The sequence below is a fragment of the Vombatus ursinus genome, unplaced genomic scaffold (genome assembly GCF_900497805.2).
Source record: "Vombatus ursinus unplaced genomic scaffold, bare-nosed wombat genome assembly UNPS02014839.1, whole genome shotgun sequence".
Lineage (NCBI taxonomy): Eukaryota > Metazoa > Chordata > Mammalia > Diprotodontia > Vombatidae > Vombatus > Vombatus ursinus.
Window position 1 is genome coordinate 4,859,639 of NW_020954617.1, and position 27,437 is coordinate 4,887,075.

The 27,437-nt window shown below is 43.5% G+C and overlaps 2 protein-coding genes across 2 annotated transcripts in view; one reads left to right on the forward strand and one right to left on the reverse strand.

The window, feature by feature from the left end:
* The window catches only part of SND1 (staphylococcal nuclease and tudor domain containing 1), a 439,872-nt gene that overhangs the window by 355,607 nt on the left and 56,828 nt on the right, over window positions 1-27,437 (forward strand). The window lies entirely within an intron of this gene.
* LRRC4 (leucine rich repeat containing 4) lies at window positions 4,236-6,188 on the reverse strand. Its single transcript, XM_027840137.1, has one exon. The coding sequence runs from the start codon at window positions 6,186-6,188 to the stop codon at window positions 4,236-4,238; it is 1,953 nt and encodes a 650-aa protein (XP_027695938.1).

Sequence of the window (27,437 nt, forward strand, 5' to 3'; positions counted from 1 at the left end):
TTACTGGATGTTCTCTAAGGTCCCCTACAGTACTAAAATTCTATATACCAAAAATGTAAGCAGGCATCTGACAAGCCGCTTAAGGCTCTCCCTACAAGCTACCAGCCACAAGCCTTTCTCTCCTTTTCCTCGTGCTTTGTCCACCCACAGAAGTTACAGCTGAGAGGGGGGCCTATATGTTCATTCTCTGGGTGCTATCTTTGGTGCTACAGATTTTTTGGCTTTACAGTAGATTTTTAGGACTATCCTAAAAGCCCAGTGGCCCAACACACATTTTCTTGGATGCTCTGACCTGATCCCATCCTGGAGGGAGATGATATTTCAGAGCTGCCCAGTAAGAGCTTTCTGACAGATTTTAGACCTGGGCATGTCTTCTAGGCCACAAATTGGTGCTTTCTCTTAGGATTAATAATTGAGAGTTGCTGTATGTTCTCATAGTTGGTTGAGCTGAAAGAGGGAATATTACATCTCAGGGTTCTCTGAAGGCCCCCTGCTGGTTATGGGAAAGCAGTTACTTGAACATTTCTCAGGTAACAAACCCCACAATTCATTTGAACATGCCATTAACAGTCTCCACTGTTCTGGTATGGTTTCCTCTATTCTCTCTCTCTCTGCCTTATAGGCCTGCCAAAGAAGAGATGTCCACTTTTTTTTACAGCAGAAAGTTTCTGTGAAGAGCTAGCATGACTTAAGGCATTCTGGTCTTAAAACAATCAATGTGTAAGGAGAAAAAAAAGCTCTCATTATAGGACTAAGACCAGCTGGGCTCTTTAGCCACCTTCCACATCCCCTCTCCAGTTACCTCTTTGGACTGCCTTGATCATAGCCATCATCCTCAATACATTCAGATGTTAATATATACATACCAAGAATGTAAATCTGATGCCAAAGTAGTGTTAGCTTCTGGGACTTTTCCCTAGCATCATTTCAAATGACCTTCTCTTTCTATACCATAGGACTTGCACCCAGTTCTTCCTCTTACCACTCTAGGTCAGGGAGACCATTTCAGTAAAGAGCTGCTACAGAATTCCAAGTCAACCTTGCTCCAAACAACTGCGGACATTGCAGGTGGACTGGGGAGTTCACTTCTTAATTCTCCCCTGCTTCCACCACTTCTGCCCCTTCTTCTTTTCCTTCATCTCCACCAAATAGAAAAGGTTCCAGCAAACCTGAGAAGCCATTCTGAGGCGCTTGACTTGGCTCTCTGGAAACTGTCAAATGGCCGAGGCGCTACCTTTTCCAGCAGACTCCCAGGTAACTCCTTTCTCTCTATATATTGTAGGTTTCTTTCTTTATTCTATATGTATGTATAGGGGGAAATAGAAAAATAGTAGAAGCAAAATGTTTTGGGGAACTAATGACATACAAGCAGCAGCTTGTCAGCCTGGGAGAGTTCAGTTCTGTACGAGAGAGATAATTTGTAAATGGACTACCATGACTGTTCACAGTCATGTGGGATTTTGGACTCATTTTCAGTATCCATTGATATTCTTGACTTTATCTTGTTCCACATGTTATTATTTTGACTAGTTCTAAGAAGCATTCCCTTGGTAATTTTTAATAATAAATATGTAAATAACAGAGAGAGTATTGTTATTGTCATATTGGCGTGACCCAGCCATGAACATTGAATATCTCTCTACTTATTCTTACCTTTATTTATTTCTGTTCTGCTTTGTGGATGTATTTATATAAGTCCTGTATCTTGTATCAGCTAATTCCCAGATATTTTATGCATTTTGTTGTCCTCTTAAATGGAATGTTTCATCCTATATTTTCCTGGCTTTATGTTAGATCTCAGCTTCTGGATATTGCTGTCTTATCCGTTCTCTAATTGCTGCAAAGTACTGCCTTCCTGTTTCTTTTCTTCCCTCTTCAGTGCCATAGAGATCACACCCACTCAGTTTCCTTCCCTACATCAGTAGAAGCACTAGCACTTGAGAAACACAGGGTCCCATTTCAGACCCATTCACTCTAGACATCATTAACTCAGAACTTTGAACCCAGTAGGCACTTAATGTTTGGTTTGATTTGAATGGAATTGATTTAAATAGATACCCACCAACAAAATAGGCTCAGCTACTTAGCACCCTTAGAACAGAAAAGCCTTGCCGTCCATCAGAAATCTGAGCCAACAAAGGTTGCTGCCAACCTCCTAAATCTAGGTCCCATGGGGTCCTTGAGCAGAATGGGTTTGGCGGGCCCAAAGCATCTGCTGAGGTGGCATTTAATCTTGGCCAGAGTAAGAGAGCTGAGGAGCTGAGGTTGGCCCATTGCCCTTCCTCTCCTAGGGCACAGTGAATTGGGTGTATCCCAACAGGTCTCAGGGAGCAACACACTTAGCTCAAGGAGGATATCTAGCATTGTAGGTGCATTTGTTTATGCCAGGGAAAGGATGACAGTTTTTTAAATGTTCAATAAATTTTTATGAACATTTCCTTCTCCCCTCTCCTTTTTTTTTTTTTTTGTTTGTTTTCTTTTTTAAATAGCTGTCATTTGGTACTTCTGATCAGCTCAGTGAACCTATAGATTTCAAGGTCTGCCATTCAATTTAACCCTTTGGGGACACTGAATTAAAAATTGAACAATATTTATTAAAATACAAAAATACACTTTTCTCACGTTACAGTCAGTATTCTTTTGTTGACATTTCCCCACCCACCCAACCCCACCCTCTTTCAAATCTGAACCCCTTTTTTAAAGCTAAAATAATAAATGAAAGTAATTACATCATTAAATGGACCAGAAGCAACAGAGACCCCAGCTTTCCCCGCCCTCCTCCCCCACCCCCAAAGTTCCTTCCTTTCCCTTCTTCCACCTAAGGTGGGCCTGGGGGAGGGAAGCCTTCTCCCTTTCGAGCTGTGTTTAACAGGACTTACTTCACAACTCACTTCTGGGGGAGGGGGCAGTGTTTGTGTGTCCTTGTCTTTCTATATGGGTTTGTTTTTTTTTTTTAATAGTACATTTTCCATTATTTTTATCAACCACAATGGTGAGAAAAGGCTGCATCCCCATAATCAAACTAGACCCTATCATGGTCCTTTTCTCTTTCCTCAAGTTCTGCGCCCCTCTCCACCCTCCCACCACCGGTTGATAGCAGCCAATAATCCCTAATGAATCAGCATTTATATTAGCCACAGAATAACAACCATGAGAAAAGCTTCCACTCTCCCAAACCCCTCATCCTTTCCCCACTCTCAATCTTAAAATTAAAAAAGAAATCATAAAATATCAGAATTGTCTACAATCATTTGTCAGATACCCGGAACAACAGGTGGGTGGAATGATGCTAATTTATGGCCTCTTGTGAATACATTCACCCTGCTTCCAACCCTCCCCACCTCTGGCCCTGAATCCCTCTTCTGGTCTCCTCCTCATGGGAAACCCCAAATACACACACATTCCCTACACAGAGCGGGTTAAACTGAACTGCAGGAATCTGGTGCAATGTTAAAGCATTTGACTAAGAGCTACGCCAGTTCCTCTCCCCCTCTGCTCTTTCCATTAGATGAGCTGCATGTATGTCCGTGTGCGCAGACAGAAGAGCCGCGTGCACATGGACAAACATACAAGCTCAGACCCTTTCAAAGGTTTACTTCAATTTTGGTGGTTTCCCTGTTTAAAAATACATTTATAGTTCTATTTCTCCCATGGTCTCTGAAGAAAAAAAATATTGCATCTTAACATTTTGGCACAGTACAAATTCTTGGTGCTTTTTCATTTTTTTTTTCTTTTGCTTTTGCTTTTTAATATAAACCTGACACGACAGCTCTCAGGAATTAAGAAAGATGTCTGTAGAAATGGATATTTACTGCATCCTATGAAGCATCTTCTAAAAATGACAGGATCAGTCCATCCTTCCCACCCCCTTACCCTACCTCTTCAGAGATCGTTTTATTGTTGTTTTTAAACAGAATCAACCTTATTCCGGAAAGTCCTCTAATAGGATAACAAGTTTGCTTGTCTGTTAGTTTTCTGTCTTCTACCTCCCCCCACATTCCCAAAATTCCCCTTCCCCATCCCCCTTTAAATAGAACTTACAAGTTAAAAAATAGTTTTTGTTTTGATTTTGTTTCTGTTTTTAAATTTTAATATAATCTTTCTCTTATCAGCCCATAGATTTAATATATAAGCATATACAAGAAAAAAAAGTCTTTCCCCACTCTGTACAAAAGTTGCTGTCTTTTTTTTGTGCATTCTATTGCATTTTATAATTTTTTGGGGGGTAGGGAAAGTCATATTTGAGTTTCCTGTACCTTGTCCTTGGTGTGAGTCTGAATTATATAAGGTTCAGAGATAGTGGTGACTGTGGGGTGCAGAGAGTTCCCCAAGCTGTTTTCTGTCCAGTGGGCCCCATGTGCTGGTTTGTAGGTGTTGTAGTTAATATGGTCATGAATTGTGGGCAGCACTACTGCCCCCTCACCTGATACGCTGGATGGAGCCGCTGCTGCTGTGGTTGCTGGGATGTCTTCATCTACTTGGATAATCTCAACTGTCCGGGCGGCTGATACTGTACTGCGCTGCTGGTGCCTCTTACGAAGTTTATAGAAGACAATCAACATGGCAGCAGCCAGCAGAGTAACTGCCACAAAGCAGCCAATGATGATCTTGGTGGTCTTCATGACCTCATCCAGGCTGGTCTGCATCTTGTCATTGGTGTCTGCTGTAGTCACTGCCACTTTGGGCACACGGGTGGTCTGGATGAGCACTGTGGTGGAGGTGGTATAAGCTGGCTGGTAGCCAGTGGATGTGGTGGGCACAGGCTTGTACTTGCGGGTGGTATCCTCAGGAGAGATCTCTGTGGTCTCCACTGTGACTGTGGTAAAGAAGCTGTAGTTAGAGGTGTTAAGCTCGGCTGTGCTCACATTGAGGTAGGCCGAGGCATTAGAGTTGCCTGCCACGTTGGTCACCATGCATGTGTATACCCCTGTGTCTGTGAGCAGCACATGAGAGAAGTTCAGGGTACCATCATTGAGGACAGAGATCCGTGGATGGTGGGAGGCGTGGCTGAGCACTGTCCCATTGGGCAGCAACCACCGTACAGAGGACATAGGGGGAGTCCGACACTTGAGTTCTGCCATGCGACCCTCAGAAATGTTGAGATCCCGGGGTGCGTCCATGATGAAGGGAGCAGAACACTGGAAGGAAGCCTGATCGACCTCCACAAGGTAGCGGCCGCGCATGTGCAGAGGGGCATGGCAGCGGCCACAGCAGGTGGAATTGGTAGGGATGTACTCTCGCAACCACCAAGCTAACCACAGAATGTCACAATCACAGTTCCAAGGGTTGTGGTGTAAGTGCAGCTCCACCAGGTACCTCAGCGGAGTGAACAGGTCATGGGGCAAGGAGGAAAGGTTGTTGTGGGCCAAGTTGAGTTCTACCAGTGAGGCTAGCCCATCAAACGCATTACGTTCGATCAGGCTGACCTGCGAGTTCATGACCCACAACTTCTTAAGGGAGCTCAAGCCACGGAAGGAGCCAGGCCTGATCTCAGGGAAATGATTCCCAGACATCTCGAGCTCCTCCAGTCCCACTAGAGGTGTGAGATTAGGCATGTCCTTGATGTTACACATGCCCAAGTTCAAGTATTTGAGGTTGAACAGTCCCTCAAAAGCCCCCTCAGAGATATATTCCAGCTTCTTAAGTTCCCCCAAGTCCAGGCGCATGAGGGAGGGCACCCGGTTAAAGGCATAAGAGGGGATACTCTCTATGGGGTTATTTCGAAGCCAAAGCTCCCGAAGCTTAGACAGATACTCAAAGGCCCCACTAGGGATGACAGTCAGCCAATTGTCAAAAAGCTCCAGGGTATTGAGGCTGGCCAGGCCATTGAAAGCCCCCACCTCAATTTGCCGGATAGAGTTCCTGCCTAGCTGCAGGACCTCCAGGTGATGAAGGTGCCGGAAGGTGTCAGCCTGGATCATCTGGATGTTATTTTCCATGAGGTTGAGGTACCGGGTATTAGAAGGAATGCCCGGGGGGACCTCAGACAGGCCACGCCGCGTGCACACCACCTTACTGAACTGGTTACTGCACGAACAGACGGAGGGGCAGTTCTGGGGCCCAGCGGAGGCGGCGGCAGCGGCAGCAATGGCTACACACAGAATCCACACTTGCGCTGTGAGGTAGACGATGGGGAGCAGGATGGCATTCCAGGTGTGGTACACAGTTACCTGCCACAAGAGCTTCATGATGTGGCACGTTCATAATTCACCATCGCCTGGGATTTTGGCTCGGAAAGGAAAACCGGCCCTACCCCGGCTTAAGTGAGCTAGGAGCTCCTCTTTCCATCTGGAGAAGGAGGTGGGGAGGGAGCAGTCAGAGAGACAGAGCAGATCCGGCCAGAAAAAATGCCAGACTAAAACGTGGTCCCCCATCCACCATCTCCTCTGCCCCTACTCCCACCTTTCAGAAAAGACACTCACTCTCCCCCACCCCCAAAACTAACCCTCTGGCCCCCTACCAGAGCAATCCCCAACCAGTTCGCCGGCACCTACCTCAGAAGGAATTGGCGTTGTGTCCTTAAGCTTTCACCACAGGAGCTGGGTACATTGTTCCCATTCTTACTCCTTAGTTTTAATTAACAAAGGGAAGGGGAAAGGAGTAGGGGTAGGGTTGGGGGGCAGAGGGGAAAGAAGGGGTGGGGGAGACAAAATGGCTTCTAGTAAATCCAGAGCAGGAGCAGGCGAAGCAGCAGAATTGAGTAGAACCAGAAAAAGATGAGGCCCTCTGGGCTATGCAGGTGCATCCCCCCCCTGCGCCCCAGAGAGCAGCGCCACCAGCACTTCCCAGCTTTGTCCTTGGACCCCGGCGCCAGCTCTCACAAGCAGCCAGTGAAGAAGCTTCATTGCCAAAGTGTTCCTCTGCCCCCCCAACTGTGCCCCCTTCTGTTGCCACCCAAGGAAAATAGAAAGGGGGCAAAACCCCAAAGCTTCCTAGGAGACACTCCTTCCTGCTGGTACTCCCACTTCCCTTTGTGAACCCTCTCTTCGGGGAGCTGCACGCTCCTCACCCACGGAGCACCTCTCTCGGGCCAGCGGCAGCTGATTGCAGTTGTTAGCTCATGGAGTGCTCTTAGGGTTGGAGGAGAAGGGGAGGGGAAGGCAATGTATGTGGTTTCTTTCTGCTTCTCCCTCCCCAGATACACACCCCCTTTTTATTCTCTCTCTTAAGAGGAAAGGAAGAGGGGCAGGGGGGAACTAGTTTAGCCTTCTAGCCGGCAGATGCATAAGTATTATTAGCCTTCCTCTCCAACAGTGAGCAGTAATCCGGCCAGCCCTCTGAGGAGGGCCAGCAGTGTGGAGAGGGTGCTGGGGCCAAACCCAGTGCCCCCAAGAGGGGAACAGAGAGCTAACAGTTGTAGGGTGCTCTCCACAAGCCCGTTCAGTGAGCCCTTGGTGCAAAAATGGGTCCAGCAGTGGCAGCAGCAGTAGCAATAGCAACTCCCAGAGATCAGCCAGCTTCCTCCTCCTCCTCCTTCTCCCAGGGCCCCCAGATCGTAGCTGGATCTCCCTTTGTGTTGAGGTAGCGAGTTGTGGGCTTTGCCTTTTGTTGCCTTCAATGCCTTTGTTGTCCACTGACTGCAGCAGTGATAGAAGCAGCAGCAGCAGAGGCGGCGGCGGCGGTGGTCGAGAATGTGTTAGGAGCGCCAATCCCTGGGAGCATCTTCCCCTCTTCCTAGTAGCGGTGGTAGCGGGCCCCCTGCACTCTCCTCCCACCGTCTCCTCTCGCTGGGCTGGAGGTGTTGCAGGCAGCAGCCACGCAGACTGCTCTCTCATCCTTTTGTCCTTCAGTCAGAACGTGAATGTACTGCTGACGCATACTGTTCTGGGGAGAAGATTAGCGTGATGCAGTGCTCTTATGTATTAACACAGCCACCCCCTCCTCTGCTTTCCCTCGAGGGGTTAATGCCGAAGGCTTCCAGTGAAGCTGAGGCGATTTACTCAGGCAGGCAAGCTCCTCTCTTCCTTCCTTCCTTCCTTCCTTCCTTCCTTCCTTCCTTCCTTCCTTCCTTCCTTCCCCCCCCCCCCCCAACCCGCTTCCTTCCCCCCCCCCCCCCCTCCCCCCCCCCGTCCGCCCCCCCCCCCCCCAAAGCTGCTTCCTTCCCCCCCCCCCTTCAGATTGAGGAGAGAAGGGCCGGGGTATGAGCAGAAGAGGAGGAGTGAGAGTCAAGTGCCGGGCTGGGAATCGAAGGCGTTGGCAGCTATTTTGGTCCCGTTGGAGGGAGACGCTGGGTAGCAGTTGATAGGCTGGGTTGGACAGGGCTGCAGCAAGACAGTCTCAGAAGCCAGCTCCTCGTCTCTTTCTCCTCACACAGTTGCTGTTCCTTCCCTCTTTCTGGGGGTGGTAGGATGGGAGTGGGAGAATGGAAGTAAGACAGAAAGAAGGCTCCAACTGCCCAAGGCTGGGCTGCTGCAATTGGCCGGCCTCCTGCCCACGCCACATCATCCTCACTCCCACCCCCAAATGCTGACTGAGTTCCTCTTTTGGGGGCAGGGGCAACATGCTTAGTTATGAGTTGTGTGGTGGGGTCTGAGGGGGCGGGGGGAGACAAGGACGAAGGAAATAGAGGGGCTTAGAGCCAGAAGAGAGAGAGAGGAGTGTCATTTGAGTAGCATACCCAGAGAATCATAATTAGTGCTTTTCCCTTCCTCCTTCCCTCCCTCACAAATTTCCCCTTCCCTTTCTGTAGGCTTTAACTAGCTTAGAGTTCCCTTAATGAAGGTTTGGTGGGAAGGAGACAGGGGGAAGAACTGAGTGCAAAGGAGTGAGGAGGAATGACAGCCTGGGACAGCACAGGCAGCCAGGGCAGCACAAATGGTTTGAAGTGATCTCCCAGAATCCACGGTAGGACTGGTTCATTCATACTGCTGCCACCGCCTCCTTTCACTCTTAGCAACCATGTGCCGCCCCCTTTCCCCTCCCCTTCACCCAGGCACTGGGGCTGCTTGGGTCTCCTGGTCCTAACAGCCTCCCCAGTCTCCTCTCTTCGTCTTTCCTTTACCTTTGACTCTCTTTGAGTTCTTCGTGAAACCAGGCATCAGATGGAACCTGGAAAAGAGCTTTCCTTTCTCTAACTAATTTCTTGCTGGGGAACAGCTGGGGTGTTTGCCAGATATGGTTAGAAAAAAAGGAATAAATCAAACTCACTCCTATGGATCCAGCAGATTTCCTCCTCTCCATCCTGTGGAAGGATTTCTGAGTCTGACTCTGTAAGGCTCTGCAAAGCTAATCTCTCTGTTCTTCCTTCAGGGGGCACATATTAGCTTCACCTTAGAGATCTCGGGACCATTTCCATCTAACCCCTACCCCCAACTCACTTCTCTAGTTCTACCACGTGGCATATGAAGGCTTTGTGATCTGGAATTTAGGAACTGGAACCCAGAACCCCCTAAATTCTTAGCTACCCTGATTTTGCCATAGTTCTGGTAGATGGTCTTGGGGACATCCCTTTTTACCCACTGTGCCTTAGTTTCCCTGACTGTCTAGTAAACATAGAAAGTGCTATATCTCCAACATTTGCTTGTGGGCTAAAGTTTAGGAGTGACGTGAAAGCCTTCCTCTTAAGAGAAAGTAGTGGTCCCTGTTTGAAGGGGAAGGGCAAGTGCTTTCCTGCTAAGAATTTGGTGTCAACTAGGCCACGACTGTGGTTGTTTCTAGGGATCCAGTCATGATGATGATGCTCTGTGTTTTACCCCAAATTAGTGACTTTTCTACTGACTTTTCTCAGTGTGAGTAAAGGAAAGGAGGCTGCCTAAAGCTTAATTGAAGAGGAGTCAGTGAGGGATGCATTGTATGGAAGTGAAGTGAGAGGCTGTCTGGGAAGAGATTCTTTACTGAGCCCCTTGCCTACTGAGTTGCTCTGACCATGTACGCAAGAATAAAGCATGAGGGGAAAATGGAGTGAATCTGGCGTGGTGACCAAGTTTCCTGATCAGGTTGTCTTGCTCCCCTGTCCTGGCATTCCTCTTCCTACACATGGCAGCAAAGGCAAGACTCCTCTCAGCGCATCTGCAGCTGTAAACAGGACACGGTCCTATTGGGAAACCAAGGAAACCTGAAACCAACCCTGTTGGGGCCTGTGGCATAGTAGATAGAGGGCTGGGGTGAGGAGCAGTCTCTGCAAACTCATCTAGGCCAACCTCCTGGGGCTTTTCTCTGAGCTGGGCTTCCCAGGACAGGGTCTGTAATGAGCGTACATAAGCACTGTCACCTTTCCACAGGCGAGAGGGGGACTCTGACTGTGCTGCTTTCCTACCCGCGTAGGCGAGCCCAGGCTCCATCTGCTCTATTCTAATCCCAGCAAATGCAAGTTTCTGCCTCCGCACCACCAGGGGAAATAAGAGTAGCTGGACTGACTTGGGTCAAAGTGATGCCTAATAATGAAATTGTCACTAGGTAAGCAAACATGTTGATATTGATAAATCTTTTCACTTTTCCTTTGGGATGGCAGAGGAGAGGGATGGAGAAAGGCATTCTCAGTTCCTGCTCCACTGCCAGAAAGTCGCAGGTAGCCTGTGGTCATTTGAACTGAAAGCATAGGAGCAAATATATGACTAGAGAGATGCCCTGCTTCTTATCTCCAAGCCTTGCTTAGGTCAGTAAGCCGATCAAAGGCATGCTACACACCAGATACAGCCTTACTCGTCTTAGGAATGTTCTGTGCTTTTACCCAGGCTGTCGCCCATGCCTGGAATTCACTTCCTTCTCACTTCTTCATATTCCTTCTTCCAAAACTCAGCTCAGGTGCCACCTCCTTCAGGAAGTCTGTCTTGATCTACCCCTCTCCTTCCTCACACCCCCCCCAGCCCCCAGGTTACTTTGCTGGACACAGTTTGTGTTCTTCTCTGCCTCCCCCACCCACCCACCACCACCATGAATGCTCCTTAAGGGAAAGTTGTTTATTTCCCTAGCATTTAGCATATTTAGTACCTGACAGAGTAGGTGTTAATAAATGCTTATTAAATTGAATGTCTCCTGAAGTCCCTTTTATTATTAAGGTACCATACCATACTGAAATGCCTTTTTCCAACATTATTTTCATTATTTGCACATTTGTAGTAAAGAGAAAGTAAGACCAGAAAAGGGAATAATAGAAATTCAGTAGAGCACTGTGAGATTAACAAAGTGCTTTGTTAACAACAACCCTGTGAATTATTATCCCCATTTTACAGATGAAGAAACTGAGGCTCAGAGAAGTCATGGTCTCAATAAGCAAAAATAAGGAATAGATAGATAGCAAAGATAGTATTTGATTGAAAGATAGGCAAGGAAGGAAGGATGAGGAAGAAATGGGCCAGTTTCAAAGCACTACCTAAGGCAGCAGAAACATATTGCACCAGTGTCTTTCACTCCCTCTCCCTTTCTTCTCTGGAAGGACAACTGTTTAAAACTGACCATTTAACAGATAAATAAGCAATTCTCTAAGGGGAGACAATGAGGGTGACCATACCATTGCTCCAAGCCCAACAGTAACCCAGGGTATAAATTTAAACTTCTAAATGCAGTGCCCAGTCTTCTCTGAAATTGACCTCTTCTTCCTCATGCACAAAATCAGCCTCCAGTGCTGTTTTCCCCCAGGGAGTTTTCAGTTTCTTGAGAGATGGAAAGGGTAAGGGAATTAACTTTCTCTCTGCCAGTGCCATCCAAAATAGTTTATGAAACCTCCTCAACAAAATGTCAAGTTCATAGGATCAGAGATTTAGAGCTAGAAGGATCTGTAGAGGCAACTTAATCCAGTCTCCTCATTTTGTAAATGAAGAAACTGAGACCCAAAGAAGTTAAGTGACCTGATGCTCATTAAGGGTAGCTGAGAGCTAATGAAAGACTTTAGAATCTAAATCCAGTTGGGATTAGGTCAAATCTAATATCTTTTCTCAGCCTTTATTTCCTCAGTCTTTTTCAAGAATTTGACACTTTCTGAATACTTTGTTCTCTTCCTGTCAGACTTCCTCCTTCTGCTTCACCTAATTGCTATCCTCATTCAGTAATTCACTTAAGAATGAAGCAACCTTCTCTCTTCAATCTTCTTTATCCCTTGTATCACCATGCTGCCTTGGTGATCTCATGTATCTCAGTGTTTTCCATATAACTCTAAACCTTTATATCCAAACCCTCAGCTCCAGTTGCAACCTGGACATCTTCCCTTATGTCTTGCTGGCACATCACATTTAATAGGTACAGAAAAAACCCTGAACTCATCATCTTCTTCTCCTCCCAGCTTCTAAATCTATTAATGATACTACCATCCTTCCTTTCAAAATGGCAGCATCAAGTCTGACTCTTCTTTCTCTCTTACCCCCTAACTTTCAGCAGAAGCTTTTGCACAAGAGTTATGGTAACCCTTCTCCAAGATATAGCATATTACAGGTGAAAGGGACATTTAGAGATCATCTCTCTAATGCATACTGTCTTTTAATCCTCCCAGTCACTTAAGCTTAGAGTTTTGACTTTCCCTTCCCCTTCACCTCTCACATCCAGTCAGTTGCTAAATCTTTATTTTTTTAATCCACAATAACATTTTTATCATAGTGAATATGGTGAATAGACAGTAGGAGCCAGGAAAACCAAATCCTACCTTGGATGCATACTAGCTCCTTGGCCCTGGCAAGTCACATACCTCAGCATCAGTTTTCCTCATCTGTGAAACGAGAGAAATAATAGCACCTCACAGAATTGTTATGAGGATAAAATAAGACAGTCTATCTAAAGCACTTTGCAAACTAAATTTCCGTATAAATGCTAGCTATCATTATTTCTAATTGTTGCTGTCTTCTTTCCCCTCCTTTTCACTTCCACTCACACTACCCTGTTTTTCACCCCTTAACTGTTTTCCTTGCCTCTAATCTTTGCCTTCCCCAGTCCATGCTTAACTCCATTATTTTAGAGGCCCTGTAATCTCATGTTTATGAGATTTGTTTGTTAATCTAGTTATACAGCTCCCATTCCTGCTTATCCTGTATAGCTCTTCAAAATCAATCCCTCAGTGCCTGCAAAATAGTGCCAGAAGGCTTCTGTATTTATGTAGACAGATCCAGGTGCTTTTCCTAGCTTTGTGTTCTTCAGTACCATTTCAGTTCTTCTGTAAACAGATCTGGGATTATAATGTTAAGGAGTCCAAATGTGGTGGTTCTACTGCCCTTAATATTGAAAAGAATTCATTAAAAATCATTGCAGATCTTTTCCATCTTTCGCAGTTATTGTTCTTCTGGTTTCTTTCTTACATGATGTCAGGATAACTTTGCCTAGTTGGTTGTCTCATCAAGCTTACTTTAAATTTTTTTTGAGGTGGGGGCAGGTAGTGACACAGTAGATTGAGTATTAGACTTGGGATCAGGAAGACCTGTGTTCAAATCCTGCCCCAGATGCTTTGCTCTGTAACCCTAGGTAAGTCATTTAACTTCTCTCTGCATCAGTTTCCTCATCTGCAAAGTGAGTAGAACAACAGTATCTACCAGAGTTGCTGTAAGGAGAAAAGATTTAACTTATGTAAAGTGCTTTGCTATTCTTCTACTGCATCTTTTTTTATGAGGCAGTATGCCTCCTAGCCTTTCATCTTTCTCCATAACATTTTACAAACAAGTTTATGTTCCAAAGCATTGTTGCTCTTAGCTATGATTTCTCTCTGCTTCTCATGTAAATCAAGTTTTTGTTAACTGAGGAAGTTTTAGTTTCTTTTGATTTCTTCATTATTCAATTGTTTTATACCAATTTAATCAAAGTTAATTTTTACATGAATTGGTTGTAGTAAGTGTTGATTCCCTTTCCTCCACCTATTTCTCATTTCGTTGTGAATAACTTGTTTAAATAAGTCAGGTTGAAGTTGCTATCATAGTAGAGTTAGCATGGAGTAGTGGTTGGAATACTGGACATAGAGTCAAAAAGATCTAGTTTCAGGGGCAGCTAGGTGGCGCAGTGGTTAGAGCACTGACCCTAGATTCACGAAGACCTGAGTCCAAATCCAGCCTCAGACACATAACACTTACTAGTTGTGTGACCCTGGGCAAGTCACTTAACCCCATTGCCTAGCCAAAAGAAAAAGAAAGAAAGACCTGGTTTCAAATCCCACCTCAGGGACTTAGCAGCTGTGTGACCCTGGGCAAATCATTTAACTTCTATGTCTCATTCTCTCTCATCTGTCCCTTTCAGCTCTAAATCTATAATTCTGAAATCTTGTGATCCTGTGCTGGAAGTTTTTCTCATTTTTAACCTTCTGGTTTTTTTTAATTAATTTTGATCTTTGCTCTAATAGACAAGTGGTCTGATGCACACTGATAACCATTCCATAAATGAGTCCTCCCTTAAGTAATTTCTCATCTGTTTAAATTTAGTGGGATTTTTGTGATGTTATTTAATGTTTGACATACACGCCCCGCACCTTTCTGTTCTTTTCCCTAAAAGTTAGATCGTTCATGCTGTATAGGTACAAGGCTTCAATGTAGTCTACAGGCCTTTGGCATCTGTCATTCCTTCCTCCTGAACTATACTTTCCAACATTTTTTGCCTTCCTCCTCTATGACTCTCTTTGCACTGAAGTCACCAACCACCACTGGTGGTACTGATTTAATTTGGAGGTTCTTAAAGAGTTCTTTGGGGAGCATTTACCTTTTCATCCTGTGGCACAAATAATTGGCTCATAAGCTGCATTTGTTTCCATGGTGGACTTTTTGCAAATACTCACCTTGAGCACTGCAATATGAGATGATCAGATGTCTCAGGAAGTTATTTTTTTGTTTCCTTTGAACACAGGGTAAAACCAATTCTGCCAACTCTTTTACTGCCTCTCTGAGTAGAACCTATGAATCCTCCCTCCATTTAGCTGCAACTCCCTTTTGATTTTACATATCAGGAGAATGTAACCCCAGCACCCCTTTCTTTGTCATCATCATCATTGTTGTTGTTGAGTCATTTCAGTCATGTCAGACTCTTTGTGACCCCATTTAGGGTTTTCTTGGCAAAGATACTGGAGTGGTTTGCCATTTCCTTCTTGAGCTCATTTTACAGATGAAGAACTGGGACAAGCAGGGTTAAGCGACTTGCCCAGGGTCACACAGCTAGTAAATGTGAGTCATATTTGACCTCACGAAGACTAGTCTTCCTGACTCCAGGCTCAGCACTGTATCTACTGCGCACTTAGCTGCCCAAACCCATTTCTGCTGTGGTAGAAACTGTATAACTTGTGTTCCCCTGCCCAAGGTCACCTCCACACTGTGGTTAAACTTCACAGTCAGACTCTATGGAGCTTCACACAGCTGCCAAAGTAATTTTCTCACTCTACAAGTCTCATTGTGTGGCTCTTTGCTGGGAGACCTTCAGTGGGCTCCCTGAAATCCCAACCCCATTGCTTAGCAATTCTCATCTACCTGTCTGGCCTTATTTCCTACAATTCCCCTTCATGCGCTTCACATTCCAATCATAGTAAAATTTTGCCTGTTCGTGTCCTTCATTCTCCCATCTCCTTGCATTTGTAGTCCTGCCTTCATACCTAAAATATGTTCCTTTCTCCTGTCTTTTAAAATCCTTCTCTTCCTTCATGCACCATAACCAGTGTTGTACAGTAAAAAGAGTGCTGGATTCGGAGGCAAGAGATTCTGGGTTCAAATGCCAGGTTTTCTGTTTACTGCTTGTAGACCTTGGGCAAATCACTTAATCTGTCTTGGCCTCAGTGTTTTTGCCTGTAAAGTGAGGAGATTGGAATATATGGCGTCTTAGGTTCCTTACACATCTTAATCTATGCTCCTGTAACTTCCGTTAACCCTTATCTGACACCCCAGCTCATGTGTGTGAGATGTGGAACTAGAAGCAACTTAGCAATCATCTGGTCTAACCCCCTCGTTTTACTAATAAGGACACCAAACCCCAGGGAAATTAGGTAACTCATCCAAAATCAACCACAGGTTCGAGATAACAGAGTTGGAATTTTAATCCAGGTCTCTCTGCTTCCCACAGAGTACTTTGCCTGGATTTTCATTTGCCCTTACTATCATATTCATTGTGCGGTGTCTTTCTCTTCTTCTGCCCCCAGCAATTGATCTGTAGGATTTTTGAAGGGAGGGACCACACCAGTCCTCATCTTTGTACCTCTATCACCTTGGCCTAGTGTTTTGCACAAAATGAATGCTTATTAAGAATTGAATTGAATTTAGAAGGGGAACAATTTACTACTATTTTAGAGACTCATTTTATAGAATCGTAGAATTTCATTGTCAGAAGAGACTTCAGTGGTCATCTAGCCTGACTCATACACAAAAGGAATACCCACTGTAAGCAACAGGGAATTATTATATTTCCAGGAAATCAAACCCACAAACTATAACAGCAGGATAAATTATATAGTCTTTGGGATATAAAACATAATTTATAAACCAATAATAGATGACTGACTAGAAAAATCTTCCTCCTTGTTTCTCCCTCCCCCTTTATCTTTTGATTCCTTCCTCAGTAGGTTTTTTGATATTTCTTATGTCATACCTATGTTTTCTTCCAAGGATCTCAAAGTAATTAACAATAATTCCACAGGGACCTACCTCTCAAGAAAAGCTACAGCATTTACTCCATTTGTAAACGAGTCATAGAATGGCTCCGTTACTTTGTACGTACGTCAAGGGCCATAACAAGGGCAGAACCTGTGGTTCTACCTGCTCTCCTTTCAGTACTTCTGATGTGCTTCCTTGAGCCCAGCATAGTAGCAAGAGTGTAGAATCAGGATACCTGGCCTTGAATCCAACTTCAGATGCTCTAGCTGAAACCATGGGCAAATCATTTTTGACCAAGTTTAGCTTCCTTATCTGTAAAATAGAATAATAATGCACTACCTACCTTGTGAGTTGTGAGGAAAGTGCTTTGCTTTGCAAACCTTTTATCATTATATAAGTGAGGGGCAAGTGTTATTATCATCATCATCATAGGCATGAAGCAGAGATTTAGGGACAGAATGATCTTTAGGTATCCTCAGAAGAGATGGTTTTGCATCCGGTATCCATGTTGTTATAGAACAAACTTTCTCTCTGCAGGCCTCATTCAGAGTAATTTTTGAAACCTCATTTAAGAAAGAACAGTATGCTTAATAAGGATAGCAGAGAGGTAAGGAAAGGCTTTAAAGGGGGCACTGGGGGCCTTTTTGTAAAGCCTTTTTTCTTCTATCACACCTTCTGGGAAGAGCAGAATATTATCTGTATCAATTTATTGTTGTTCTTGGTGTTTGAGAAGCCAGGAAAGAACTAGGATGATTATATTTTATTTTATATTTATGAAAATGGAGACGCAAAGTGATTGTGTCCAGGGGGGCACCCAGAGTATATCCAGGGATGAAGCTGGGACTAGGAGTCAGCGTTTCTGATTCCTGGTCTGGAGTGGGGTTGGTTGTTTTGTTTTGTTTACTAACTCTTCCTCTTGCAGTTCCCTGGGACCCACACAAAAAAAATGAGATTTTCAATCCTTCAGGCAGGTCATAGAATTGCTGCTATCAGTCCTGTTATTCCAGAAAGCCTTAGGCATGTCTCCCAAACTGGAAGCTACCAAGCTCTGCTGCTCTGCTTTAAACCCAAATCACTCTGGCTGTCATTGATTGGCTAAAAATAGGTCCCCAGCCAAGCCACTTGGTCATTGTTTGGGCCCTTGATTGGCTCAGAGTGAATGTAAATAGCAATTGCTTCTGTTTTGGCCAGAAACCCTGTGGGTCTTCCCCTCCTAGATTGATTTTCATTTCTTTTTTTTTTTTTTTAAACTAGGTAGAGAGGCCATTCTCTGCCTCATTTCTTACCTAGCCTTAATCACTGAATGGGCATCGTCTCAGTCAAACTGAGACCTGAGCTTAAGAAGGCCAAGGTCTCCCATTGCATGCTGGGCCATCTCCAGTCGTTGTGATCTGTATCTGGCCACTGGACCCAGATGGCTCCGAAGGAGAAAGTGAGGCTGGTGACCTTGCACAGCCCTCCCTCACTTAAATCCAATTCATTTCCATGTCATGGCATCACCTCCCTGATGTCATGGTCCCCTTCAAGAAGGAAGGACAAACAATGACAACAACAACCTCTGCATTAGTAGGGGTTTCCTCACTGCCAGTTCCCTACAAAGTTTATTGTTTGCACACCCTGGCAATGAAAAAATTATAAATAATTCCTGCCCCCCCCATATAAATATTTACTTATTTATAAATTATTAACATCATGGAGCTTACTTGAAAAATAGAAATTTTAAAGGCATGAAATAATATTCGATCATAGAATCAGTTGGGTGCCCCTAAAGTTTATTGAGTAAGGGTCAGACCTTCACATTAGGAAAATCATTTTGGCAACTGGAGGATAGATTAGAGAGAGGAGAGAATTGAGGCAGGTAGGCTATTACAATGGTACAAGTAAGAAATGATGAAAAGACAGGAACCAATGCAAGAGACATTTGTGGAGGTAGTAGCAATAAGATTTGCCAACTGAATGATTATGTGGGGTGAGGAGTTGAGGATGACAGGGAGGTGGTGAACCTGAGTAGCTGGAAGGATGATCAAGCCCTTAACAAAATAGGAAAGTATGGAAGAACTGTTGGTTTCTGGGAAAGATAATATAATGAAATCTAAAATGCTAATTAAAACCCATCCTTATCTGCTCAGCCTCTGAGACTCACTCTGTCCTGCCCAAAAGGAAGGTGGGGAGGAGGGGAGGTTCTTACCTGTCACTGCCCCAGAGCACATAGAACCCTTCCTCCAAGGTTCCCCTGCTGTAGCCACTTGGTGATCTGGAGAATAAGATGAGTACAGTTGAGGTGAGACAGTCAATTTGCCCTCTCACCTCAATAGCACTTACTCAGCTGTTGCTGTGGGTGCCTGGTCAGTGTTAGGTCCTAACTGCCCTCAAGGGTCCACTCTCTGTCAGAAGGAGAAGATGGATGGATTAGGAGAATTTGTGGGAATAAGAGTAGGTAAGATGGTATTAGAGACAAGTGCCACAATTGCTGAATGTGAAGAGAGTGGGATGCAATCCATCTTTTTCTTTTTTCTTTTTTTTTTTGTTCTGAACTTAATAAACACCAAATTAAATGAGTGTTTCCATATACATTGTAGAACAAAAGAGACTTTTACATGAAACTATGAATAATGTGTAGAATGTGCTTTTCTAGTAGTAAATTCAACATGTAACTTTCAAAGTTGTCTTGCTTGTCTGTGATTCCTTCTGGCCTTCTTTCTGTTTTCCTCTCATGGTAAGAGACAGGGGGAGGGGTTGGAGAGAAAACTCCTGTCTTCTCCCCCACCCTTGTGTGCCCCCGCATTCCCTCCCTAAATTGATTTTAAAAAAAGAAAAAGAAAACCTTTGCAACAAATACGCATAGTCAAGCAATACAGATCCTCGCTTTGGTCATGATCAAAGATACTTTTCTTATTCTGCATTTTAAGTGCATCATCTCTCTGTTAGGAGGTGGGTAATGTGCTTTGTCATAGTTCTTCAGTCTTTCCTAGTTGTTGGTATTAATAATTTGTATTAATTGTACTCCTGGTTCTAAGTCTTCCCAGGTCTCTCTGAAACTGTCCTTTTCATCATTTCTTATGGAACAGTAGTATTCCAATACATTCTTATACCATAATTTGTTCATCCATTTCCCATTTGATAGACACTCTTTGAGTTTCAAGGTCTTTTCCTGTAACAAAACAGCTGCCATCAACATTTTGATACGTGTGGGTTCTTTTCGTCTTTCTTCCTTTTTCTTTGTTTTCTTTCTCTCTTCCTGGCAGGGGGAATTCTTTGGGGTTTAGACATAGTGGTAGTGTCCCTGAGTCAAAGGATATAGACACAGCTTAGTGACTCTGGAGCCCAAGTTCCAAATGGCTTTCTAGAATGGCTATACCATTTCATGGCTCCATCAACAGTTTTTTATTGTGCCTATTTTCCATAGCTCCTCTAACCTTTATCATTTTCTTTTTTTGTCATCCTTGCCAACCTGATGGGTGTACAAGGGAAATGCAAAGTTGTTTTTATTTGCATTTCTCTAATACTTAGTGATTGGGAGCATATTTTAACATGGCTGCTGATAACTTAGAATACTTGCTTTGAAAATATACTTTGCCATTTAGCTATGGGAGAATGGTTTTTAGTTTTATAAATCAGTTCCTTCTATATCTTGAAAATGAGATCTTTATCAGAGAACCTGACTGCAAAGATATTTTTTTCCCATTTAACCATTTGTGTTCTAGGATCTGACCCATCTTACACCCTCTGGTTGGTGGATCACATACCTTTTGGGCACCATTGCCCTATAGTGATGAAATCAAAAATCCCATCAAAAAATTCAAGAAAGCACAGGACTGTTCCAGGTGGACCAGAGGAAATAAAATGAGGAGAATAGAGCCATTTCCCTGAGAAAGTATAGCAGGAACACTCAGTCACTTGAGAGATAAAGATGCCCATCTACATGCACTCCCCCCCCCCCCCCAAAAAAAAAACCTTAAAGCATTCATTCATTTAACAAGCAGTAGTTAAGTGTTTTCTATGCGGCAGGCTAGATAATGGACAGTTCTGCCACAAAAACAAAGAGGAAACAATCCCTACCCTCAAGTTGTTTACATACATGGCCAGTACATTCTGTTGGACAAAGAGAAGACAGATCAAGGAACCTCAAGAGTTTCTCTGTTCTTCAAGTTTGAGGTTACCCGTTACCACACTGACTGACCAATGTCCATGGTTCCCCGGGGATGCAGAGTTTCATGATGGGGAACTCATTAAGGGTTTTCCAGAAAAGTTTGTGTGTCTTCAGCCTGTATATGCTTATCACCTCCAGATTTGCTAAAGAACTACTTCTCCACGTGGCTAGGTTTATTGAGCAGTGCATAAAGAACACTAGGGCTCTCATTTCAAATGCTTTAAAAGTGACTACACCAACAGTTTTTTTGCTAATTAAAGAATGTTACCACCTTGGCCACTAGTAGCAGTGAAAAGTGCCCCATAACCTCACTTTATTGAGCCAGCCAAATTTAAGTCAGCTGTAAATATCCCACAGCATCGGAGCAATATAGCTGAGCCAGCAGCTACAGAGCTGGGTATATTGAAAAGCATAAGGTGTCTTCCCTTTCATGCCGAAGAACCCAGGTTCTATTAGTTTTTGTTCTCTAAATATTACCGTTTTAAAGGGTAAATAGTTCCATCAACATTTACTGGTAAAGTACTCAGCAGGACATGAAGCAAACAACAATGTTGTGTGCTTTAAGAGAGTTCTCAATGGGCCAGACCACCTGGGTACTTATGGTAACTGTCAATGACTCACTTTTTAACCTTGAGAGATGGTGTTCACTTGAACTGTGCTCTCCCTGATGTGTGGGGATGCAGCAGGATCAATCAGCATTTGTCATCAGGCTCTCAACCAGTACTTCTTTCCTGGGCCTTCTATTCACTTTTCTCCAGCCCAGGCTCCATGGAATAGCCCACACTTTAGCGTATGAGTTTTTTATTGTGCTCACCTTACAAAACTTGGAACTATACTTAGCTTGAGCTTTTTCTTATTTCTTATCCATTTGGTTTGAAACCTATGTCTTTTTGCATGTCTTATTTTGGAACTCATCCTCTGCTGCTCCTTCCTGTGTCAGTTTTCTCTAGACTTTCAGCAAGATACAATATCCCTTTGGTTTTTGTAATGCCATATTATTACTGTTCGGTGTCTGCCAAAGTCCCGAAGAAATACCTTATCATCCCAATTTGCTTTTCAATTTCCTGTGTATTTGTTGCCTCAGTAGCCCCATTTTATGAGAGTTTTTTGCTCTGTCGTCCTTCCTGATCTTTGACTGAGGATAGGACTTTTCTGATGCTAGATGATATGTGACCTCATCCAGCTTCAAATGTCAATTTATAGCATAACAGCAGATCTTCAAGATGCTTCATGTTCCTTTGTCTATCATATTGCTGTTTTAAAGGAAGTATTTGAAGGTCCATAGTGGGACTGTGGAGTTAGCTTTGTCTTCCATTTGCTTCTTCTTCCACTGGACAGTGCTTTCTGATATAAGCTGCTAACACCAACCCCATTCTTGACCTATTTTGGCTGTACAATTGACCCTTCTGCCTAAAGGCAGAATGGAATGCTGTCATATAGCAACATGAAGAGTTGGAGCTTACACTTCTGATTTCTTCAATATTGGAATCGTCAGATTATGGGGGACTACATAAACATTAAATTGTTGTGGTAATGTTCACTATAGGTGTCTTATCACATCCTATTCCCTAAAGCTGCTTTTGTCCTTGCTTGCATATGCAGCTATACCTGCTTTGAGTAGTAGTTATAATTAAGACCACAGAAATTTAGAATGGATCATAAAGGAACCACCACTACCAGCACCCCAGCTGATCTCTAGTAATAATAGTTGGCTGCAATTAGACAGAGATGCACGAGTAAATTTTAAAATGTTTATACAACTCTTAGAAGCAAAGACCTGAAAGAATTTTAATAGGACCAGGTGCAGAAGAAAATGGTCTCTGCTTTAACTACCATTTATTGAGATGCATAATTGGGAAGAAATGGCCAGATGAACTTATAGTATATCATCAGCACCATTAAGGAGTTTTTGAAAATGCATATTTTTTGTTTTTTATTAGAAGGTTATCGTCTTGAACACTGCCATCATCACTAACAAACTAATTGTTCTCTTTGGCCAATGCCTTAATTCCAGGGGTCTAATGGAGATCTCGTTTCCACTTTCTTTGGAGACTGCTTCTAGTGATTAGTACTACTAACTCAAGTTTTGTGTAGCTTGCAGCTTGAGTTCCTGGGGCTCCCCTTCCACAGATGATGCCTGGTTATTGACGTTCTGGCTGCAAGATCCCTTAGTTGCATTACTTTCCCAGTTACTGGGGCCAGTTTTTGCAGTAGCCCAGTGAGTGTGGGTGATTTGTATTCAGTGCACAAGCCCTTGAACAGAGCCTTAGGGGGAGCCATGCCAGCCATCATCTCTGAAAGAAGGCTTTGTTCAGTATAGATGTACTGGCTCTCACCCTTTATCCTCCCCCTTTTCCCCCAAAATGGTCTGCTTTGCCTGGCTTGATGCTTTGGAGCTTTTACAGAAGCCGTAGGGACCCCTTCCCTAAAGGAAGATAGTTCTACTAACCTGGACATGTACAGATTGTACCTCATCTTCTTTACCCTAGCTACTAGCATTCTGCCTTCAAATGCCAATCAATGAGAGTTATTGTATCTTATGATTGTGTGCATGTGCATGTGCATGTGTGAAAGAAATCAAAGACTGTTTTAATTCCCAACTCTCTCTTGGGAATAACCTCATGGAGCTCAAGGAAGATATAATTTTGTTATCCATATCTAAGCTTCTATTCAGATCGTGCTGTTCTTCTTGCTTACTGCTCAGTTCCATGCCTCTCCTGAAGTAGAGTGCTGTGCTGGATACAGCTCTTTAGATTGTGACTGATTAAAGCATTCTCATTCCTCCTATGGCCTAAATATATGGACAGAAGTAAACTCCTCAGCTTCCATGCACCTGGCAGCTGCAATGTCACATTCTCTGTAAAACAGAAAACCAATAGGAGCCTCCCTCCCTGATTGCCAGATGGGAATCTAAGACAAAATGAAACAGGAGGATGGTCTCTCATCCCTCACCACCCTGCAATCTTTTTCATGCCTTTTAGAAAATTGCACCCATATTAGTGATTTTCTCTAGACTCATAGCCTTGAGAACCTTGCCAGAAGTAACTGCTAGTCAATAGATAGCTGTCATCTTTTAGCATCAAGTGGATATTCCTAATCCAAGGGTTTGATGCCCAATCTTTCATACCAATGGCCCCAAAGCCATATTTAACTAATGATATATGATCTACAGATATGTATTTAATTTATCTGTATCCATTTTTGTATCATGAAAGCACTGCCATTTGCCAGAACCAATAATAATCTCTTGTTCATTGCTTCCATCTCTGTCTGAACAGCTTGCTCATTGGCTCATCTTACTAAATTTTCAGCCTCCCAGTCAGCTATTTGGGGGACCGTGATATTGATCTATAAATCTGATAGTCCCTCTGTTGTCCATCATTATGGTTAGGGACTCTTGAGTGAGAAAACACCTACCAATCAAGCAGATGAACAACTCCAACTTAGTTCTAGAGAATTGTCTAGGGTACTGAGGAGTTAAGTGATTTGCCCAGGGTGACAGAAACTAGGATGTGTCAAAGGTGGATCTTGAACCCTGGTCTTCCTGACTTTAAAGACAGCTCTCCCTGCACTATTCCACATGTGGACCTGTATATACAATATAGAAAAGAAGTTATGAAGTTTATATAAGTGGGAAGACTTCTATGAACTAATTCAAAATAAGCAGAACCAAGAATGAAACTGAATGCTTCAGAATTGTAATCACCAATCTGGACCTGGAAAAAAGTTTGGGAAATATTATTAAGCACTTACTCTGTGCCAGGCACCATGCTAAGCACTGACGATGTAAATACAAAAGAAAGATAATCCCTGCCTTCAAAGAGCTTACATTCTGAGAAGGGAGAATGCCACATATAGGGCACTAATGGCTAAGCTAGGGCCTGGAAAGTCACAGGCTAATGAGTGGCACCATGAGCCAGTTAGCTGACATGCTTTTTCTAAAAGTAATGGTGGTATTGATTTGATTGCTATTCTCAGAGCAAAAGACAAAAAACAGTAAGCAGGGTTGAATCATGGCCCCAGGATAGAAGTTCCAGTAGTAACTGCAGCAGGGCAGCGGAGCAGAGGTAAAGCACCCTTGAGGATCTGGGGTTAGATATAATAAGAAAAGACAGTGGAAAGTCTCAAACCATGAGAACTAAATACCAGCAAGTATTCTGCCTTGGAACTTAACCAATTAACCCAATAAGGGTTAATTTTTAAAAGCAAGGGGAATTTATATTCCACATTTATTCCTTTTTTTTAAGTTTTAATGATGTGTGTTGTTTTTTCATGACAGATATTTATAGATTGCTCTCATCTTGCGAGAGGTCTCTTATAACAAAGTAAGGCAGCTTTTCTTTCCCACCACTACTCCATTGAAAAAAAAAGAGGAAAAAATTCTTGGAACAAATATGTATTCAAGCAAAACAAATTTCCTTATTGGCTGTATTACAGAAATATGTATGTCTCATTCTGCACCCTAAATCCATTACTAATGGATAGATTTACTCCATTCCCTTGATACTCCTGTATCTTCCTGTACTTTCTGTTTGGTTGTTGTTAGTTGTTTTTATATGGCTTAAAAAACTGATAAAAAGAAGTCCCTTGCCTCCCTAATGACCTTCCTCTTCCCTTTATCCTTTAAGAAGGAGCTTATTAACATGGGCTGAATGTCATCTTTCAAGGCCAGGTTCTCTTTTCTTAACCAGGCATTTCATCTGGAATGAATGTGCCTGTTCCTACATTTGTGTGTATGAAACTATGTCTCTGGCCTGCTAATGCCATTTGAGTTTCATGAAGCCTAATTTTGCAAATCCACTTGTGTGCCTGGTTTAGCTCCCGATTACAGGATTAGCAGAGATTATAGGGACTGTCTGATGTCTTCTATGTGCTTTCTATATTATCGTATCTGTGCTTGTGAAATAAGGAATTTGCACACTGATGATTAAAGTGGGAGCTGAAGGAGCAAATGTATTATGATTCGACTTTACAAAAACAGCAAAGTATCTGCTGCGACTGGGGACTATTATGGAGCTAAGTTATGCTAGTGGTAATCAGTTTCCTGAATCATTCTATGATTTTAACTGTTGCCATCCTTATCCTCAAGGAGTCCTGGGATTGTGGCATCTCCTCAAGGCAAGGGAATGGTCTCAACCCTTTGACCATAAGCCTGACTAGACAGAAGTGCAACAATCAATGACTAGGGAATCTGGATGCTTGTATTTTGTAGCGGGTTCTTTGGCTGTGACTCTGACCTTACAACCCTCCTAGGCTTTTTGGAGCAAACATCCAAAGGGTTCAGTGTCTTTCTCTCCACCCTCTAACCCAGACATTGTAATCAGGATGGAGCTCCAAGTCCTTCTCAAGTCCATGAGGATAGCATCCATAGCCAAGAGCAGTTCCTGTCATTAGCAGCCCCCATAACCTCTATCTTGTCAGTTCTCATTAGACAGCTCTTCTGTTCTATGCTGAGGAGGCTGAGAGGCTGAAACAAGAACAGAGAAAGCAGCTTGGGGCAGCGGCAGAAACAACCTACTATTCTTACCCTGTGAAACATGAGGGTTTGTAGATTGAGCCAGCCCTTTTCATCAGTTAAAAGGTATACTTGCATATATGGTTATATTCAAACCTTGTTTGACTAAACTCCTGGGCTCCCTTCTGCACTTACCACCTATGTAACTATCAGTATCGCTAATGATCATCCATACTTAGAATCATAGCTTTAGAGTAGGATGGGACCTCAAAGGTCATCTAATCCAACTTCTTCACTTTTCAGAGTAGGACACTAGTGCCCAGAAGGGTTAAGTGGCTTCATTGGTCAAGCTCCTAAAACTCATAAGTGTCAGAGTAATGTAAACCAGGGATGTAAACCCTGGTCTTCTAACTCTAAATCTAAATCTAATTCTTTTCCTACTGTGTACTTCAGTGACTCTGTGGTGTCATTGACTTCCAGCATGTTCCACCTGATCTCCAGCTTCTCATGGGAGTCAACAGACAGACTCCTTACCATCAGACCATGTACCTCTCCTGCCTGTTCTCCAGTCTCCTGTGGGAAGATGGGTACCATTCCATCATATCAGTACCTTGTTCCTAAGGTGTGGGGAGAGGGTGCTATTCCATCAAGTTTACCAGCCTAGTCTCCTGCCTTGGGGAAGAGTAGTGTCACCACTCCTTCTCCAAGTTCTTGCACTTTCTCAGTCAGTAAGAGGGTCAGTCAACAGTCATTAACCCAATAAACAAAAAAGCTTAACATGCTTTATTAAATGCCTACTATGTTCCAGGCACTATGCTAAGCATTGGGGATACAAAAAAAGGCAAGACAGTCCCTACCTTCAACGAGCTCACAATCTGATTGGGGGGAGAGGGAAGAGACAGCAAACAAACAAGCTATATGTAGGATAATTAGAAAGTAAATAAGAGAGGAAAAGCAATAGAATTAAGAAGAGTTGAGAAAGGCTTCCTGTAGAAGGTGGGATTTTAGTTGAGATTTAAAGGAAGCCAGGGAAGCCAGTAGGCAGAGGTGAGGAGGGAGAACATTCCAGGTATGAAGGACAACCAATGAAAATGCCCAAAGCCAAGATATGGAATGTCTTGTTCATGGAACATCAAGGAGGTCATTGTCACTGAACTGAAGAGTACATGTTAGGGAATAAGGCATAAGAAGGCTGGAAAGGGAGGAAGGGGCTAGGTTTTCAAGAGCTTCGAACCCCAAACAGAGGATTTTTGTCTTTCATCCAAAAAGCAATAGGAAGCCAATGGAGTTTATTGAGTAGAAGGGTGATATGGTTGGCCCTGCATTTTAGAGAAATCACTTTAGTGGCTGAATAGAGGAT

Bases quoted from the DNA above. Each gene is read 5' to 3' on its own strand.
- LRRC4 (XM_027840137.1), bottom strand. From the start codon at position 6,188: ATGAAGCTCTTGTGGCAGGTAACTGTGTACCACACCTGGAATGCCATC.